Genomic DNA, 18,950 nt, shown 5'->3' with positions numbered 1-18,950 from the left:
GGGGAAATGAAACAGGAGACTCCAGCACTTTGACACTGACAGTGCAACCCCCTTAACTCCAGTTATAACTCAAGAATTAATGTCTGACCATGAGTCAGCCCCTTCTACTCCCCTTCACCTCCCTCCTTGCCTGAGCTGCAGCCATGTGTGCCTCGTCTAGAGGAGGAGGAGCCGGAGATTCAGCCCGTGTCAAAAGTTGGTGTCCGAGAAAATTCTCAATGACATACCGATGCCACTGTTGCCTAGGATATGCAGGCAGATGCGAATGTGTGCACAGATAACACCAGCTTTTCAATTTAGGAGTGCTTGCTTGCACACACAGTCCCATTCAGAGGAACCTTCCCCATGCAAATAGAGGGAGCCCACCCCAAGCCTACATAAAAGGTCTCAAGGGCATGTCTAATTGCTGTGACAACATTTTAGCTTGAGTAGTCACACATAATTGTTCTGTGTAAGATGCAGAGTTCTGTGTAAGATGCAGAGTTCTGTATAATCTGTAAGCTGATCTATGCAATGCTCTAAGATGAGATTTCACATTAAGCACAGTGGAGAAAAACACACCAGTGTGTTGAGTCTGAATCCGGCTGGCCAGGACAGGTCCAGAAGAACTAGGCTGTGTACTTGTTCTGATAAGATTTGATATCCCATTGATTACTGGCAAACCCATCTCTGTCAAAGCACTACATTTCCCCTCTGATATTACTTCTGCCTTGTCTTTGATTTCATTTCCACCTACTCTAGTTTTCATAAACTCAACCACTGTTCCAAAGACAAACCAGAGCTGCTGGGCTGTCTGGTTTTCAGTTCATACTTTATTTTTCAAACCATGAAGTGTTCCAGTTTTAATATTTTTCCCTTCTACCTTAGGTCAGTTCTTAGATGAGAATCTGAGAGGCCGTGAGGAATTTGCATCGGTCTACATCTCTCCACGTATATCGTTTATTTTTTTCTGCACAAAACCTTTGTGAGGCTTTCTTGAAATCCAACAATATAGGGTTTTTTCCAAATATTACGTTGCCTTGCTCTAACTTGCTGGGAAAGAATTTCAGAAGAACATAGTAGGTACTCTATTCTCCTCACTCTTCTTTCTCTGCCACCATGTATAGCTAATAGTATTAAATGTGATTAAAAACTAATATTAACGTTACAGTGACTAGCTCATTCAAAACAAAGGAAAATATTACAGAAAGAACACTTTAAAACAGTAATGCAACTAACCTTCCATGTCATTGTCTTCTATGTACAAATGCTGCAGGCTTCTTGGAATATAGAATATTTGCTTCAGTTTATTGTGGCCAAGATTGAGTTCCATAAGATTAGAAAGGTTAAAAACATTATAAGGAACTTCTTGCAGATTGTTGTATGACATTCGTATAGCAATAAGTTTGGGAAGTTTCTGGAAATAATGATCTGGAATGAAAGAAATTGAGTTATTTTCAAGGGAAAGATACATAAGTGAAAATGGTAGATCGGGAGGCATAGATTGAAGTCTGTTGCTGCAGAGGTTGATCTGCATTAGGTTTTTCATATTTGAAAAGTGTATTTTTTTGACTTGAGGATCCTCAAGATAGTTATTGCACAGGTCAAGCATAGTCACATTTGCTAAACCTTCAAGGTCTTTGCTTGGCAACCTGGAAATTTGATTGAAACCCAGGATCAGTCGTTGTAAGCTTCTAGGCAGAGGAGATGGAATTTCTTCCAACAGATTGTATTCTAAGTGAAGTTGCACTAGATTTGAAAGTTTGGCAAAGGCACCAGTGTCAATCATGTGAGACTTAATTTTGTTGTGGCTGAGGTTAACTTCTCTCAGGGCAGTAGCATTAACAAAAGGTTCCACAGGCACAGCTTCAATGTCATTATACTGTAGATAGAGTTGTTGGATGTGAGTGGGAATGCTTGGTATTGTCTGAAGTTTACGATGATCACAGTACATTGATACTGGGAAAGCAGGTGGGCAAAAGCATTCTTTGGCACATTCAGCAGGTGTGGCAGAATAAGGAATATGATGGAAAATGGATGGATATTGGTTATCCATTGCATTTTCATATTCATCCTCAAAGTCATCGCTTTCATATTGAGAGAACACTGTGGCTCCAAAGAGAAGAATGATAGTTAATACTTGACTTAGGATTCCCATATTTAAACTCTGATGTGGTATCCTGTGGAAGGAAGAAAACAAAATGAAGTATGTTAATAAGACTAGCAATTGGCAAAATTATGTTATGTTTTAATCTTGTTTTGTCTAAGACTTAACAACTGTACTGTTTTGAGACTAAAAACATATTTTAGACTTGGGGCCAAAATATTGTTTATGGCTTGACTCAGAATATGACTTGGTAAAGTATTCTAAAATAATTGAAATGGTGTGTTGTACTTGCCTCCCACCCGCAAACTGACTACTTTTAGCTAAATAGTATTGAGGAGATCTGTTACCTCTTAACTAGCAGTGTTTTCAGGTCTTCCAGGTAATGCAGAGCTCCAGTGTTTCCTCAGGAACTGCAAACCTAAAATGTGCATACAGATGATGATGCATGAACCCTTCTCACTGAAACATTTCAGTGTGTGCTCAAAGTGCATTAGTTGGATAGTTTAGGTATCTTTTCTTGCAGATCTTCCACTGCCTGTGTTGACCCCATCCTTTCAGCTACTTTGTCCCAGCAATATGAGAAGACAATCTGCTGGCATAAGGTGTTATTTGCCTTCCTAAACATTTCTGTTAGCACAATAAGTATCTGATTATCAGTGTCCTGAGATGTACATTGAACACTATGTGTCTAGAGACATGAGATTTGCTTGCAAAGGAAAATGACTCAGGTATGTAAGTGTATGGAACTAGATGTTTATAAAGCATGTCCTGTGCTGAGTGGATTCAGATACAAGGATATATTCTGAAACTTTCTTTTGATACCCAGTTTTGTGTTTTGCCTTTCAAATATGTTGCACATAACTTTCAATATTCATATAAATTGCAAAATGTGAAAGTTACTGAGAAAATGAAAAAGTTAAAGGGGGGACGCATTATTGCAAACTTTATTTTGTGGTTTCTAGTGGAAAGGAAGGCAAATTGTGGCAAAAGTGCCTCTAAGGAAGCCCTTGGCCTTTTGTGCCCTTTTGGAAGTATAAAAACAGTTGATACTACCTATCTCTATGATAGTTCCTCTGAAAAGATCCTGTATAAAAATCAGCGGCTGTCACAGAACATTAATCTAGTTTGGTCTCAGAATAAAGACCTAAGAGAAATAGACATAAGTGTCAAATGGCATTTCCATTTTTGTATCTCAACAGCTTAAGGAGCAATGCTACGGAAATAAACCTCACTGGCAGAAGGGAAAGCTGGGAGTTTGACTGGGATTATAATGTTACTCTGGTTCTAGGGACAGCAGGGGTGGGGTGAGGACTGGGAAGATGATTTAGAAGGGGACCCAGGAATTAGGGAAACTTAGGGCAGAGAGCTCATTGGCAGGATTGTGGAGGTAAGAGGGCACGATGGACTGCTTTTTACCCACTGCTTAATCTGAGAGAGAGGCATCTAAGGGAAGAGTGGGCAAAGGAAACGGATCTAGGATAATATTTATATATATTACTTAGGGTTTATTTTCTGTCTCTCTCTCTCTATTACAATTATAAACATGCATAGCTGTTGGATTACTCATAACGGGCTTAATCAACCAATGGGCATGAAAATTTCACAAAATGCCTAAAGACAGAAGGATTCTGTGCTCTGGATGGCTGAATGTTAGGGTGATTAAAGGAAATAGATTAGATTAAGCAGTGGGTGAAAAAAGGAAGTGAGGAAAAATTGATTATATACCAATAATAATAGAATTGTAACCCACCCTTCAACCCACAGATTTTCAAGGAAGTACACAACATCATACTAAAACACAACATAACATAAAAACCACAAAACCAGTAACATCATAAATCCAGCAGCCCCCACCAAAGGCTTGAAGAGAAAGATACATCTTCACCTATGTCAAAAACCTAATAATCTGAGGTGGCAATATTTTCTGTGGGAGGGAGTTCCACAACTGCGAAGCCATTAAAGAGATGGTCTGGCTCTGTGTCTTCACACATTGCACTACAACAACGGCACTACAAGCAGGACTTCCCCCACAGATCGTAAGGCCTGCCTTAGTAGATAATGGGATAGACACTCCTTCAATTACTTGGGTCCTAAGCCATATTATACGGCCATGAGAGTGGCTGTATACTATAGCCAGCATGGATTTTTCACGTTCCGCAGTGTAAAACTGAAAATAACCCCCATGCTATTCTGATGCTTCTCATAAACTCATTTTAAAACAAAACCGTACAAAACTTATACTCAGAAACGCTTGCTTAACAACCCTCTCAATTTTCATGGCAATACACAAGACAGTCAGAGAGAATAGAGAATTCAAAGTATAAAACAAGAGAAAAAAATCTAGAGCCCTTTTGGAATTTTTTCTGTCAAGAGTTCTCATAATCTGTTGAAATTCATTAAAAATCAGCCATGTTCACAGAGTACCTGTAATCCTATTACTGACCTTGCTCCATACTCTGACCTTCATCATCTGTAGTTTAAAAGGTTTAAAAATGCCTAGCTGATTTTTTCTTAATTTAAGAAATTTAGCATTGAACTGAATGATAAGGTTGGGCATGCTCAGTAAGAACCAACCATCAGTGTTCTAAAAGCCAGACTCACAGCTGCTTGGCTTGCCTAACCAGGGCCACACCCACACCAGACTTTGATTTCACTTGAGACAGTCATGACTTCCCTTAAAGAATCCTGGGAAATGTAGTTTGTGAAGGGTGCTGAGAGGAGACTCCTGTTCCCCTGATAGAGCTCCAGTGGCCAGAGTGGTTTAACAGTCAGCCACTCTGATTGAAGGTCTGTGAGGGGAACAGGGCCTCTCCTAGCAACTCTCAGCACCCAGCACTAACTACACTTCCCAGGATTCTTTGAGAGAAGCCATGACTGTCCAAAATGAAATAAAGCCCTGGTGTGGAAGTGGCCAGGGACAGCTTTGTTTTAAATGTGGATGGGAGGCTACATGTGCCTTCTGTATGATAAAAAGGTGGGGGAAACCCTGAAAAGCACTGATACTGTTCAAAATATTTTCCTTCTGGAAAGGAAAGTGGCTTCCCCAGTGCTCACCCACCCAATCTCCTTCCCCCCTCCCTTCCCTCCCTACCCTCCGCCTTCCCTCCCTGCCCCTTCCCCAGGTCAGTTTCAGCTATCCTAAGCATGATTGCACGGAAGTAAATCCCATTGAACTCAATAAGCATGCAAATAATCAAATCTCCCCTCTCCTCCTTCCTATTCCCTTCCTCTTGCCCCTTCCCTCCCACTTTCTTTCCCGCTCCCCTTCAAATCCCCTCCTTCTTCTCCCCCTCCTCCTCCCCATGGACAGTTTTACCTATCTTAAGCATGATTGCATGGGAGTAAATCCCATTGAGCTCAATAAGCATGGACATTTTTACAAATTTGTAGGGCAGTCCAGTATCTCAGAGAGGAGGTCAGGTCTCTTGCTCTCCTGGTGCATTTGCTATAGCTGCCCAATTTCCCTGCTTTTTAAAGTTTGATAGAAATATCTGTTGGCTATCATTGTTTTTGCCTATTAGTGAATATGGAATCATACGCCAAAGTCAATACCTTAATTTGAGTCCACAAGAAAACAGGCAGCTAGTGTAGCTCTTTGAGGACCAGTAAAATGTGATTCTATTTTGCAGTGCTGGTCAATTGCTGCACCAGCTGCAACTTTAGGACTATCTACAAGGGCAGCCCTACGTAGAGAGTATTGCAGTAGTCTAAACATGAGGTTATCAGAATATATCCCACTGTAGCCAGGGATGCCAACAGGATTTCCTAAGCCCAGAACACTATGTGGATTGGGTCTCTTGCACCACTACCACCATAATCTATTGACAAGAACTGCTGCTTATGTACATATATTAACTTAGCCTAATCTATCTCACAGGGCTGTTGCAAAGATAAAAGGTGAGAGAGGAGGATAATGTACACAACTTGAGCTTCTGGGTGGAAAAGTAAGATACAAGTGTATAATATCATTCATAGATCATGTAAAGAAAGCAAGAAAAGCAGCTCCCTTGGTTTAAATTCAGTGTTTCATAGTCGTGATATTTACAGCAAAATACTAAAACCAAAAGGCTTGCCAGCCCTGATAAACAACAACAAGCAACAAGTATGAGCAGTTCCACAACTTTGGTATCTGAACTGTTGACTCTCAGCCAAGCATAACTCACTGTGAAGATGAAAGGGGGCTTGAGCTCAAGGAGGGAAAATTAAGATACAAATATACAATAACAATCAATAAATATGTGCAGTTTCATGACTCTCAGCAAAACACATACACACAACATGCAGCATTTTGCCAACTTTGATAAACAAAAAAATATCCTTGGGTTAAAGGACAGTTTATAGGAATTTTAAGTTGCTGCAGCTGTTATTTTATGATTGTATTTCTGATTCATTTTGTAGTTTTGTTTTATGGTTGCAGTATATTAATAAACAGTCCAGTGATGAGCAGACCACTAGCAGTTGTGTGGGTGACATGGAAAATTGGAGGGGGGAACTGCAATATCACAATTTTTCTCAGTAGGAAGGAAACCTTATTTATTTCAAAGGAGTTTCTTTTGAATAAAACATACCAAAGCCAACCAATTGTGTTTTATACTGTAAAGGCAGCACACTTGGGGAGTGAATGAAACAATATGGACAAGGAGTAAAGTGTTTAAACAAACATATCCTAGTATCCTCCTCTGTCCGGTGTGAGGCTAGCAGCAGCAACGACAAACTTCTCCTGTTTTTCTACTGCTGTGGGAGACCGCCAGGTGGGAGTGGTCAGCATTCCTTCCTCTGATTACTTAGCAACCATGATTAAGTGATTAAGCATGCTTGGAGCTTGAACATGTGTACCCCCTCCCCGTCAGCACCCATGACTGTAGCTAGGCTGTTCTGGTCCAGGAAAGGCTGTCATTGGTGACCCAGCTGTAGCTGGGAACAGGCATCACGATTAAGGATCTCTAAGCTTCAAGTTACAATAGTGACTCTAGGTGTACCCCCAAATTATGAAACTGTTCCTTCAGGGGATGCAACTCCATCCAGAACAGGCCATCTACCCATCTCCTGGAAATGGGGAACTGTCTGCAATTAGTATCTGTGTCTTGTCAGGATTCTGTTTTATTGGCTTACTTGTAGCCCATTACTGCCTCTAGGCACTGGTCCAGAAACTGAACAGTCTCTTCTAAGTCAGATAAAATGGAAAAATAGAGCTGAGTGTCATCTGCATAGTGATGACACCATACTCAAAATCCCCAGATGGTTTCATATAGATTAAATAGCATTGGAGGGAAGATGGAACTCCACATGAAAAATTCCAAGAGCTGAGCAGAAGTCTCCAAATGTAACTCTGCAGATAGAAGCGGAACTACCATAATATGATGTCCCTAACTCCCAAACTGTGGAACCAATTGAGGAGAATAACATGGTAAATGGTTTCAAAAGCTGCTAAGAGATCAAGGGTAAGCAACAGGGCCACACTCCTCCAGTTTCTCTCTTAATAAAGGTAATCATCAGGGCAACAGAGGCTGCTTCAGTGCCATGTCCAGGCCTAAACCCAGATTGAAATGGGTTAAGATAATCTTCTTCTTCCAAAGACACCTGAACCCAGCCATCCACTATCTTGCCCATGAAGACAGGAATTTGCAACAGAGCAGTAGTTAGGGTAAACAATCCTGAGCTAGATGGACCAGCGATCTGACTCGGAATAAGGCAGTTTTCTGTGTTACTCTGTTCTGTTGTTCACTAAATTGAAGGTTGCTGCATCTTGACATTTTTTCCAAATCTTTGAAACTTGTTCTGGAGCTCTTCTTCTCTGACTTTCTAGTCTTGTAACGTAATTCAAAGACTTCATTGGCCAATTTTACTATTGTCTCTATTTTGCCATTCATATTCAAGAACGATTGTTTTAAAGGAACATTTTGGTGGATTTTAAAACCATTAAATCTGTTGTTGAGGATGATCTGATCTTCTGGTTGGCCAAACCAAAGATGGAGCTCTCTATTTCTTATTCTCCTTCCTAGGTCTCAACCTCCATCTCTTTAGTCCTTTTTAATGTAGGCTTTGAGCTTTTTTTTAATCTCAGAGGAAGCTTCTAGTTCATAAGGGTGTCACTCTTACACATTATTGCTTCAAAATGCAGAGCTTGGAAAAGTTACTTTTTTGAACTACGACTCCCATCAGTCCAATCCAATGGCCATGCCGGCTGGGGCTGATGTGAGTTGTAGTTTTAAAAAGTAACTTTTCCAAGCTCTGAAATGTACTTGCTCAGTTCATCTCTTGCTAGCCTTGTCAGACCTGTCTGCCTTGGTAGCTGTTCCCACCATTTTGAGCTCTTTGGTGACAGAACTTGTATATTTTTACTTATGAAGCTCCCATAAAGTACTGTAGTACTGTAGAAATAACATGCAAATATCACTTGAGATGAGCAAACCTTTTCACCAGCACTATGCAATTAAATAATTATATTGTCACGAATTTGATTCAATTTTTCACATGCAAGCCTTTTACACTGGTAGTTTACACAACTATCAGGATCCCCTAAAGTTAACTGGATAAGTCTAAGGGGGCTTTGGACTTGTTTTTCTCAAATATTGGCCACCCATATTGCATGGTAAAGAGTTTTAGAAATTTAGGGGGCTTAAATCAATTTCCAGAAGTATAGTCTCTTGCAAAAAACATTACATAGTCAGTTCATAAGATACTGCAAGACACTTTGAGTTAAAAATTTCTGATATAATATAGAGTTTGCTGTTTCAAGGAAAAGTTTTTTTTAAAAATCCCAAGAGTGTGACAAAGTGTTTGGATCCCAACCAAGGGAAATGTCTTATCCTGTCAGAAATATTCCCTGAAGCTTTAACATTTAGTAAATCATAAATATTTTTACATGGCATCAGTTGATGTATCAGTAATCTACTGTCTTTATCCCTGACTTCACATAGCTTCAAACAGCACAACTGTAAGAGAAATCATGCCTTCAAGAAAGAGTTAATTTTGGTTCTTGTTTTTCTTAAATATCTGCAGAGCTGAGGAGCAGGCATGATATAGAACATTAAGGCAGCAATCCTACACCTCCTTATCTGGGAGTAAGCCCATTTAGCTCAATGGAACTTACTTTTGAGTAGACATGTATAGGATTATGCTATACTCTTATTGTCCCATTAAAATTTGATAGACAATCACTGCTGAATTAATGTATCTGGCACTAGAAATCTCATGACTGCTGCTTTCAGTAAACTGAATTTTAAAAAGTATCTAATATTCTGTTTTCGGATAATTTGAGGAGAGACAATACATGAAAATAAAATGGGTCAGCAAACAGAAATAGGATCTGATATAGCTATAGGTCCAATATTATGAACGATGCTTGGGTAGTCCAATTCAGAAGATGTTAGAAGTCAAGCTGAGAAGAATGTTTACAAGTTGAAAATATAAAGCTACAATGCTGTGTGGTTAGCTGCTTTTGTTGCCAAATATCACAAAGGGAGTGTTTTTGTCTAAAAATCAAGAATGAGTTCAAAGCTATTTGTCCTTTCCTCCCAAGGTTAAAGGTAAGATATTAAATCAAAATTAGAAAACAGATTTAAAAAAAATAGAAACAGTATTAGTGCCGCAGCTATATTTATCTTTTATTTTGTCTTCAATGTCGGCTATTCTTGCTCAAAAATGAAATGCGAAACAAGGAAAAAATTTTTAACACAGCTGTGGGGATGACTTGAGAAACTTGATATACTAATCCAAATAATAGATTTCTGTAGCACTAGCTAATGCTCTGGTCTTATAGCTTTTTGAGATACATTTAGGGAAATCTTTTCCAACTTTTTTATAATATAGCTACATCACACTTGTGTTTTCCATTCCCCATACACACCTTACTCATAATAAGCTATAACTAGTGGGGGATACCGAGGGACTCTTTTCTTCCTAGCAATATGCTGCTTTGCTCCCTAACTATTTCCTTTGTTTTCTTCACTTCACTTCAACACCCCTCCCTTCCAAAAATTAAGAAAATGAGGTTAAATGCTTACTTTTCTGTGTGGCTTAATTAAAGCAAGAGGAAACAGATACTTCTTTCTTCCCAAGGTTTGCTACTAGAGAGATCATTCGGCTACACTCTCCCTTGTGTCAAGCCCAGCTTCCTTGCATATCATGTTTTCCTTATCTTGATTTGGCCCTGTTATTAGCCTTAAACACTGAGATATATTTTCCAGTTCTTATGCTTCCTGGTTTCCTATTCAATGCTTCTAATGTTGTATTAAGTGCTTAAATAAAAGTATAAAAAAACCCTGATAGTTGCATGACATTGATTGAAGTAAGAATACCTTTGATCTGTTAGATTAATTTCTGATTGCTAAATAAAAGATTAACGCTTGATCCCACCACATACAAGTGGTGGTGATGAAGACAAGGGCTTGTATCTTTGCAACTAAAGCAGCATCTGGGGGTACAAGGCAAGTGCAGCAGAGCCATACCTCTCTGCCCAGCTTGACTTTTCCAACAAAGTTACAATTAAATGCTGGCTCAAGATTGTGCTACCACTGATAGAATTTGACAGTCAGAACATCGTACAAGGAACCATCAGCCTCACCACCATCTGATCTACCTCCTTGTACCCCCAAAAGCACTGATCTCCCCCCTCCCCAACACAGTCACATCAAAGCTGATATCACCATTTCTCCAGAGCAGGGAAAAGATTTCAACTACGTAGACTGGCAACGGACTGAATGTTCTGCTATGCTTGGCAGTGAAACATAGGATCAAACTTAACTGATTATTAGAGGTTATGGAATATTGCATAATTTTACTGTTGCCAGAGATCTTTCTGTTATATATGCAAACCAGTCAAGAATATTTCAAAGGATCACTTCATGTAAATTCCTGAATTTAATCAAAGTAATTTAAATTGTAATTAATTTAGACAATAACAATGTACCTTTGAATTAAAAGTTACATATATGGGAGAGTATCATAGGAAGCTACCAGGAATAAAACTACATGACAAATATTATTAGATGAAATGACACTGAATATACCCCAGATGTATATAATCAGTTCACAAAGTTGTATTATAATCTGAAGCACATTACCATCAAGTAGATAAAAGTATTTAAAACAATTTCCTACCTCAGAATACTTTGGTAGTTTTCAGCCAATGAATATGTCACAAACTTTAGAAAGTGTCAGATGGCAATGCCCTTAAAGTCCATAGTCACAATATAAGAAGTATCTAGTTCAGAATATAAGTACTTGAGGAAATGTAATTTGCTGCAGAAGACTCTGGAGAAGTTTAAGATGATGTTCCGTGTTGAACAAAATAGGTTATTCAAATAAGGGTATACTTTTACCCTGGTGAAATTATGTGGCTTTAGACTTCTTTCTCTAATTTTTGGTTTGAGGTGTGGTAGGAATTTCCTTCACATGAAGGGATGGCTGAATATTATTTTTAGCACCATCCATCAAACTCTGTTTGTTTTACTGTCAGTGCCAATTCTTGTGTACATTCAATTTGCTTACTGCCTGAAAGTCCAGTAGAGGTTTATGACCATTCACTCTTTTACAAGTGCACTTAAATTATATCAGTGTCTTTAAATTGTTAAGTATTTGACATTCTGTTTGTAGCTGAATCTTGCAGCTGATACAAGCATGAACATAACTTAATTTCTTGTCATTTATGGTTCTTCAACAGTTTGTGACTCACACCTGAATGTGTGGATTGTTCCCATGAAACACATTGTCCACAATCCACCACCACACTGAGTTAAATTCGCTTAAACCCATTAATTTCAGTCAGTTGTATTCCCATTTGTAATCAGTTAGTCATGACTCACTTTTTACATTGAGTTCATTGGGGCCCAAGTATGAATAACTTCTCATGGATGCAATCCAATGGTTTTAAGCATGTTTAACTTACAGTGCAATCCTATATATCTACTCAGAAGTAAAGTTCCATTGAGATCAGTTGTGATTATTCCCAAGTAAGTGAGCATATGACTGCAGCCTTAGTGTTGGTCTGAGGTCTGTGTGTGATGATTACTTTATGACACAAATAAGCTACAGAGACTTGAAGAACATGTGATGATTTGCAGCATTTACTCAGTGGTTCCATTTCTACTTTATACAATGATCCTAATCAATAGTTATTTCATCAGTCACTGTGCCAATTAGACAATGCTCCTGACAAAACTGGAAGCTTAACGGGTAAGAATAGAAAAGTCTGCATTATCTGGGAACTTCTCAAGCACCCTTTCCCAATCTTGGGTCCCCAAATGTTGTTGAACTACAACTTCTGTCATCACTGACCATTTGCCATGCTGAGATGGTAAGGATTATAATCCAGCAATACCTGGGGACCCAATGTTTGCAAAAAAAGAAATTGCAAGCAGAAGTTAACTATCTACCTCAAAAGGGGAGATGAGGGACAGTTAAAATAGCACTTTATCAGGAGGGTACTAACTACTACTTCCTTTGACAGAGCTGCTATCGCCTCCTCTGAAAGCAAAGTTTTTGACTATCTAGTTGTTTGTTTGCTCATACCTCACTAAGCAACCTGCCAGCATTGGAGAGAAACAGTATGAAACTGGTCCAGAGAAACAGTATGAAACTGGTCCAGACAAACACAACGAAAAGCAGCGAATGATTCTTCTGGCTCACACTCTGTATTAATTACTGTTCAAGTTGGAAAGGATGTAGTTTATCACAGCAGGCTCTTGGCAGTTTTAACTGTGGGTGGACAGTCTGACATGGCCAGGACTGAATAGCCTGTTAACCACCTGGAACAGCTCATCTGGAGGACACTGAGCAGATGGAATAATGGTGTTGCTGGTAACACAATGGTTTAGGGTTTCAGATGTGCTCTGTGGGTTGCATTCAACTAAGTCTCATGCCGAGTAGACCCACTGAAATTAATGAACCTACGTTCTGTCTTGTTTGGCCTAATAGAACATGGGGTTTTTACCATCTACATTCTGTAGTCATCACTTGAGACACTCATCCACCCCAGCACCTCAATAAACTAAGAACAAGGTTGACAACAAAGTAACAAGAGATATCTAGAAGCTACCGTGCCTATTGTCAGGTCATCATATTTCATAGTTCATTTATGGTGCCCATTGTGTAGCCATTATCATGAATAATTATTATTTATATAGCATCTATGTGCATTACACTTTAAAAAGTATGAGAGAAAAGGTCCCTGTCTCAAGGGGCTTGCAATCTATACATCAAAATAGGAGAGACAACAGAGAAGGGGGAGATGGATGGAGGACTAAACAAGCCAAAGTATGTAATGATTTTTGTTATACATATTTAGAGGGTATGGAGAATAAGGGCTGTTCTGTAAAAGATTTCATAAAAAGAAATTTTCCTAGAGTTCTGTAAGTCACTTGGATCCATTAGTCTATGGGTATGGACCAGAGCTTGGCAAAGTTACTTTTTAAAACTACAACTCCCATCAGCCCCAGCCAGCATGGCCATTGTGAGGGATTTAGAGACAAGAATTCAGGCATTCACAAGGTAATGATCAGCTCATGGCAAATTGAGTGATGAATGATAATTATTCCTTCACTAAGTTCTGCTGATCACCTATTTCCAAGTAATTTTCATTTTGGAACGTGATTCCTAGAAAGGACCTTGTGTTACATTCTTTAAGGAAGCTTTCAAAAATAGCCAAGACATGGTGTTTCAAAGAGGCTTTCCCAAATAAAACTTTACTTTGTGTTTTGATGTAGTTGTTTTTCATTTTTATTGTGATTTTTATCTGCTTTATGGTAATGAATGGTGTAAACTGGTTTGAGAATCTTCTTGGATTGTAAAATAGCATATGTATTTAAAAATACATGAATAAAATAAACTTGTGTTGCATCTGCAACATGCTGGGATTGCTCCAAGACTGTTATAATGACAAAGCAGCCCATTACTAATATTGTTCAAGGAACCTTTGGTGTTTATGTTCAATTTCTCCAGTACTATTGGCTTCAGAAAACTCAAGATGAGGTCTGAAACTGTAATCTGTTCACTTGAATAGTTTTGCTAGGCAGCTGTGAGGTATGTAAGAAAATATCTGATTGCACATAGTCCAAAAATAAATTCATAGTAGCACAAATGTAGCACTGGACAGTAGGCAGAGAAGAAAACATCCTCAGATATTTTCCACTCTCACCAGTGGCCTCCAGTTCAAGCCTCGTGCTGTACTAAGTATTCAATGACATTATCTAAGGCTCAGCCAACTCTGCTTTCTCCCCCCTGCAACCAGTGGCCTCCTCTAGAGAATTCTCATTAACAGATACCAAGTCAACTATTTCATTCATAATCAAATCATGTAAGATGGCTGCAGAGTTGTGTTTACACACCACAATTTTTTAACAGTAAATTCAGATGGGAAGTAGTTACATTTTTGAGCTTAAGTTATTGAATTAATTTATGTTGGACCATCGAATTTCCTGTCCAGCAGATGAGGGTGCAGCCATAGCTTTTCATCAAAATATCACTTCTATCTGAATTCATCATAATCACAATTCCACTATCCTATGCCACACACCATTGTTCTGCACTTGACACACTCCTTGATATCCTACTATTCATTTGGAGAAAAGCAGGGAAGAGTTGATAGAGTTGAAAGCCACGTTGGCAATCTAAAGAGCCTGATCTCTTTCCCTGCCCCCTGCATTTTATATGTGAAACCCCTTGAATAATGTCCATTTTGTCCAGCCTGAAGCAACTCAAACTTGTTACATAGCCCTTATCTATGTGATAGCAGTTAGCTTTCTCTTCCTTAGCCCATTATTCTCAAAGTATTTATGTCCTTAATTGACACATTGGTTTTTAGGGCTGTCATTGCAGAATTCTGCATAACCTAAGAGTTAGCTGAACTTGTTGCTGTTATGTGCCTTCAAGTTGATTTTGACTTATGGTGACCCTATGAATCGGCGACCTCCAATAGCATCTGTTATAAACAGATCTTGTAAGTTCAGGTCTGTGGCTTCCTTTATGGAATCAATCCATCTCTTGTTTGGCCTTCTTTTTCTACTCCCTTCTGTTTTTCCCAGCATTATTGTCTTTTCTAGTGAATCATGTCTTCTCATTATGTATCCAAAGTATGATAACCTTAGTTTCAATATTTTAGCTTCTAGTGATAGTTTCGGTGGTTCTACCAACCAAATATTTGTCTTTTTTGTAGTTCATGGTAATCTGCAAAGCGTGTCTTCCAACACTACATTTCAAATGAGTTGATTTTTCTCTTGTCCACTTTTTTCTACAGGACACCTTTTAATATTCAATCCTTCGCTTAGGGTTTTTTTATAAGAACTTTTGTAACATCACAGAACAACCTTAATTGTTTCAATGAGAAACTTACCCTGCTCCAAACTTCCTATCAGCTGAATTCCACTCAAGGGATGTTCCCATTGGTGGAAAGTGTGTGTGTGATTTCCCCCCCAGCCATATATACCCCCAAAATAATCTGCTTCAGACGGAGTACCCTCTGAAGCTGCATGGGAGATAAGTCTGGGGGGGGTGCAGGAGGAATAAGCGAAAACTGCTCCCTTTTTCCTTTTGTCAGAAGGCACCTCAATTGTACCATTCATGGAAAGGCAATTCAGGGTTCTCACTGCAGTAAACAAAATGTCTGTAGTTGATGTAACTCATAAGATCATATTTAATATATACACACGTATATATCCTATTAATTAAATTGCTGGAATGTAAAGAGTAAAATAAAAACTTTAAACGTAGCAAATCCAGGTGTATTTTTTTTTAAATGGTTACTTACAGTAGGAATTGGGGGAAAGTCTTTGAAACAGCAAGTTAAATTAGTGAAATTTGTATGTTTTGTGGTAAAGGCTAATTGTTCAGATTCACAATGTGTTCTTGTTTTGAATTGCTTATAAAATGGCTATATTTTGCAACTGGAAACCTTTTCTTATGATCAAACATTACTTGTCCTGAATAGATATCTCTGTGGGAGATGTCATTTTCATGTATTTATTTCTGCTTTAAAATATATATTTATTTAACATTTATATTCCACCCATCATTGTAAAATTATCTTGTGGTGGGGCACAATATACAATATGCATAAAATATAAAATTATACAATAAACAAATCTCCAGATCTCGTTTGGTGATAGTATAACTGCAGGCCATGGGCAGGATACTACAGGGGGTGGCACTCCTTTTAGGTAGCAAGATCCTAATCTGTTTTGGGTTTTATACATCAAAACCAACACCTTGAACTGAACCCTGTGATAAAAAAGCAGCCAGGACTACTGTTTTATGTTGTTGCATAGCTATATTAGACAGCTGCCTTGAGGCTAAATTTTACACTACCTCCACTCTTGCTGCCTTAGGCTTCTTCTGGGAGGAAGGGCGCGATATAAATTAATAAATAGTAGCCATCTTCAAGGACAGCCTTGTAGAGTGCATTACAATGGTCTAACCAGGAGATTACCAGGGCATGGATTATTATAGCTAGGCTATCCCTGTCCATGAATGGCTGCCTTTGAGTTGGAGCTGAAATAGGCATTCCATGCCACTGTGGCCACCTGGGCCTCCACTGACGAGGTAGAATCAAGGAGTAGAATCAGTGGAGTGGGGAAGTACAACTCCAGAATAGGCTGCTCCCTTAATTCCTGGATCTAGGAACCACCAATCTACAGTACTTCTGTTGTGCTGGAATTCAAGTTCAGTTTATGGGCCCTTATCTAGCCTGTCACTGCTTCCAGGCACCAATTAATCACCTGCACAGCTTTGCCTAATTTCAATAGAAAAGGAAGAAAGAGATAGGTATCATTGATGTACTGGTAACACTTCACCGTAAATCCCCTGATGACCTCCCCCAAAGGTGTCATAGAGAAGTTAAATATCATGGGGGACAAAATGGATCCCTGTAGGACACCACAACACAACTGCCAAGATGCTGAGTAGAAGTCCCCTGTTGCTACATTCTAGAACTGATGCCACAGGTAAGAGCTACAGGATACTACAGGAACACTGTAGTATCATGCCTTCAACTCCCAATCCACAGAGCCGGTCTAGAAGGATACCATCTTCAACAGCTGAGAGATCAAGGGCAGTAGGGACACACTCCCCTGTCTTTCTCCCAATACAAGTAATTAATCAGAGTGAAAAAAGCCATTTCAGTATCAAAACTGGGAAACCAGATAGAAATGGGTCTAGTGATAATCTAAGCATTCTTGGAAGTTGTATGATGACATGATGTATGATAACATCTGCTACAAGAGAGATATTTAAAAGTGAGCTATTTTAGACGTGGTACCAGTGCCAAGGCTCCTCTTGTGATTGTCCTTTAGCTTCTTCATACCATCGGGACATGGACAATGATATTTTTATTTGTTTGTTTATTATTTGATTTATATCCTGCCCTTCCAGCAGGAGTCCAGGACGGGATATAAACCAGACTTTGTGTCCAAAGTACAATAACCTCAGTTTCATCATTTTATCTTCTAGTGGTAGTTCTGATTTAATTTGTTCTAACACCCAATTATTTGTCTTTTTTAAAAAGATACTGTTCTTGAAAACATGGGTCCAACGTGCTAAAGGCTGTAAAAAAAAGTAGAAATACTTTGTGATTGCACAAACATTTCTTAGATTAGTCTGAGTTTTGGAAGAGACATTGTTTATACTCACTGAATATGTTCAGTTTCAGAAACTACAAAAGTAGGTGCTATGTTTCATTGGAGCCTGATTGTGGACTGTAGCTGAAATAAGAACATTTCCCCTAGAATGCTTCAGACGTATATTCTGTATTAATCTGGTGTCAAAGAAAAAGCAGAGAAGGATGGAAATGGACTGCCTTCAAGTCAATCCCGACTTATGGCAACCCTATGAATAGGGTTTTCATGGTAAGAGGTGTTCAGAGGGGGTTTACCATTGCCTCTCTCTGAGGCTAGTCCTCCCCAGCTGGCTAGGGTCTGCTCAGCTTGCCACAGCTGCACAAGCCAGCCCCTTCCTTGTCCGCAACTGCCAGCTGGGGGGGCAACTGGGCTCCTTGGGACTATGCAGCTTCCCATGGCTGCACAGGTGGCAGGGCACGTAACCCCTGAGCCACTCACTGTGGGGGTGATCTTTAGCTGGCCCTTGACACCCAGGAGACACGAGCGAGGATTTGAATTCACAGACTCTGGACTCCCAGCCAGGATCTCCTCCCCACTGTGATTATCTTTATTTTCCAGCAGGCATATAGTTAACAACTCTTAAATTACATTTGTACTGATACATTCATATTTTATAAACAAACTGTAGCACGTCTGGCTCCTGGCAGTGAATGTAGCTGAGCTAATTTTTATGGGATATTTAATTAGCCAACTAGTCAATTAAAACTGAATATCTGAGTAGTATTTTCAGCTTTGTCAATTTGGAAGTCTGTTAATTTTTCAGGGTTTCTACATATTAAGCTTTTAAAATTCACATGGTATATGTACTGTTGTGTGATTCAACATGTAAGGTAAATGTTACAAGCTTCTTCCCGGATTGTCTGAGACACTGGAATGTGATACGTGGCATTTGGAGCTGAACCCAGTTGTTCACTTACTGTAGAACTTTTCCATATGTTTCCTGTTAGCAGCTTTGTTCTCAAACCTAGAATCTTCCCAGAAACAAACAGAAAGCAGATTGTTAAACTTTACTGAACACAAATGAATGCAAAAAGTGTTCTCTGTCTCTTTTCACTGAGTAACCATATTTCTTAGAATATATACAATAATAATTTAGAAAAAGAAAAGAACAAAAATGTTCTTGAATGATCTGCTTTTTTGCATTTGTTATTTAGTGGTACTGATGACTCGTTTGTTCTCTAGCAAAATAATACTTATCAATTTATTTTAAAATTAAATATCAATTATCTTGCTGATGCACTGGTTCAGAACACCCA

General features: G+C 39.0%; 2 protein-coding genes across 10 annotated transcripts in view; one reads left to right on the top strand and one right to left on the bottom strand.

Moving 5' to 3' along the window:
* The window catches only part of CENPP (centromere protein P), a 267,372-nt gene that overhangs the window by 54,397 nt on the left and 194,025 nt on the right, over positions 1-18,950 (top strand). The window lies entirely within an intron of this gene.
* The window catches only part of OMD (osteomodulin), a 34,409-nt gene that overhangs the window by 2,931 nt on the left and 12,528 nt on the right, over positions 1-18,950 (bottom strand). Inside the window, exons 4-6 of one of the 6 annotated variants that reach the window (XM_061618061.1) lie at positions 18,612-18,665; positions 2,434-2,504; positions 1,219-2,159 (exon numbers count right to left, since the gene is read on the bottom strand). In XM_061618061.1, coding sequence (XP_061474045.1) covers positions 1,219-2,137 — 919 coding nt within the window. In that variant the 5' untranslated portion in view covers positions 2,138-2,159; positions 2,434-2,504; positions 18,612-18,665. Of the gene's footprint in view, positions 1-1,218; positions 2,160-2,433; positions 2,505-10,092; positions 10,205-11,188; positions 11,431-18,611; positions 18,666-18,950 lie in introns of those variants that run through there. The other 5 variants (XM_061618062.1, XM_061618064.1, XM_061618063.1 and 2 more) reach the window with 5 other exon arrangements.

Source organism: Rhineura floridana, chromosome 3, assembly GCF_030035675.1.
Source record: "Rhineura floridana isolate rRhiFlo1 chromosome 3, rRhiFlo1.hap2, whole genome shotgun sequence".
NCBI lineage: Eukaryota > Metazoa > Chordata > Lepidosauria > Squamata > Rhineuridae > Rhineura > Rhineura floridana.
This window is presented reverse-complemented; position numbering and strand designations above follow the sequence as displayed.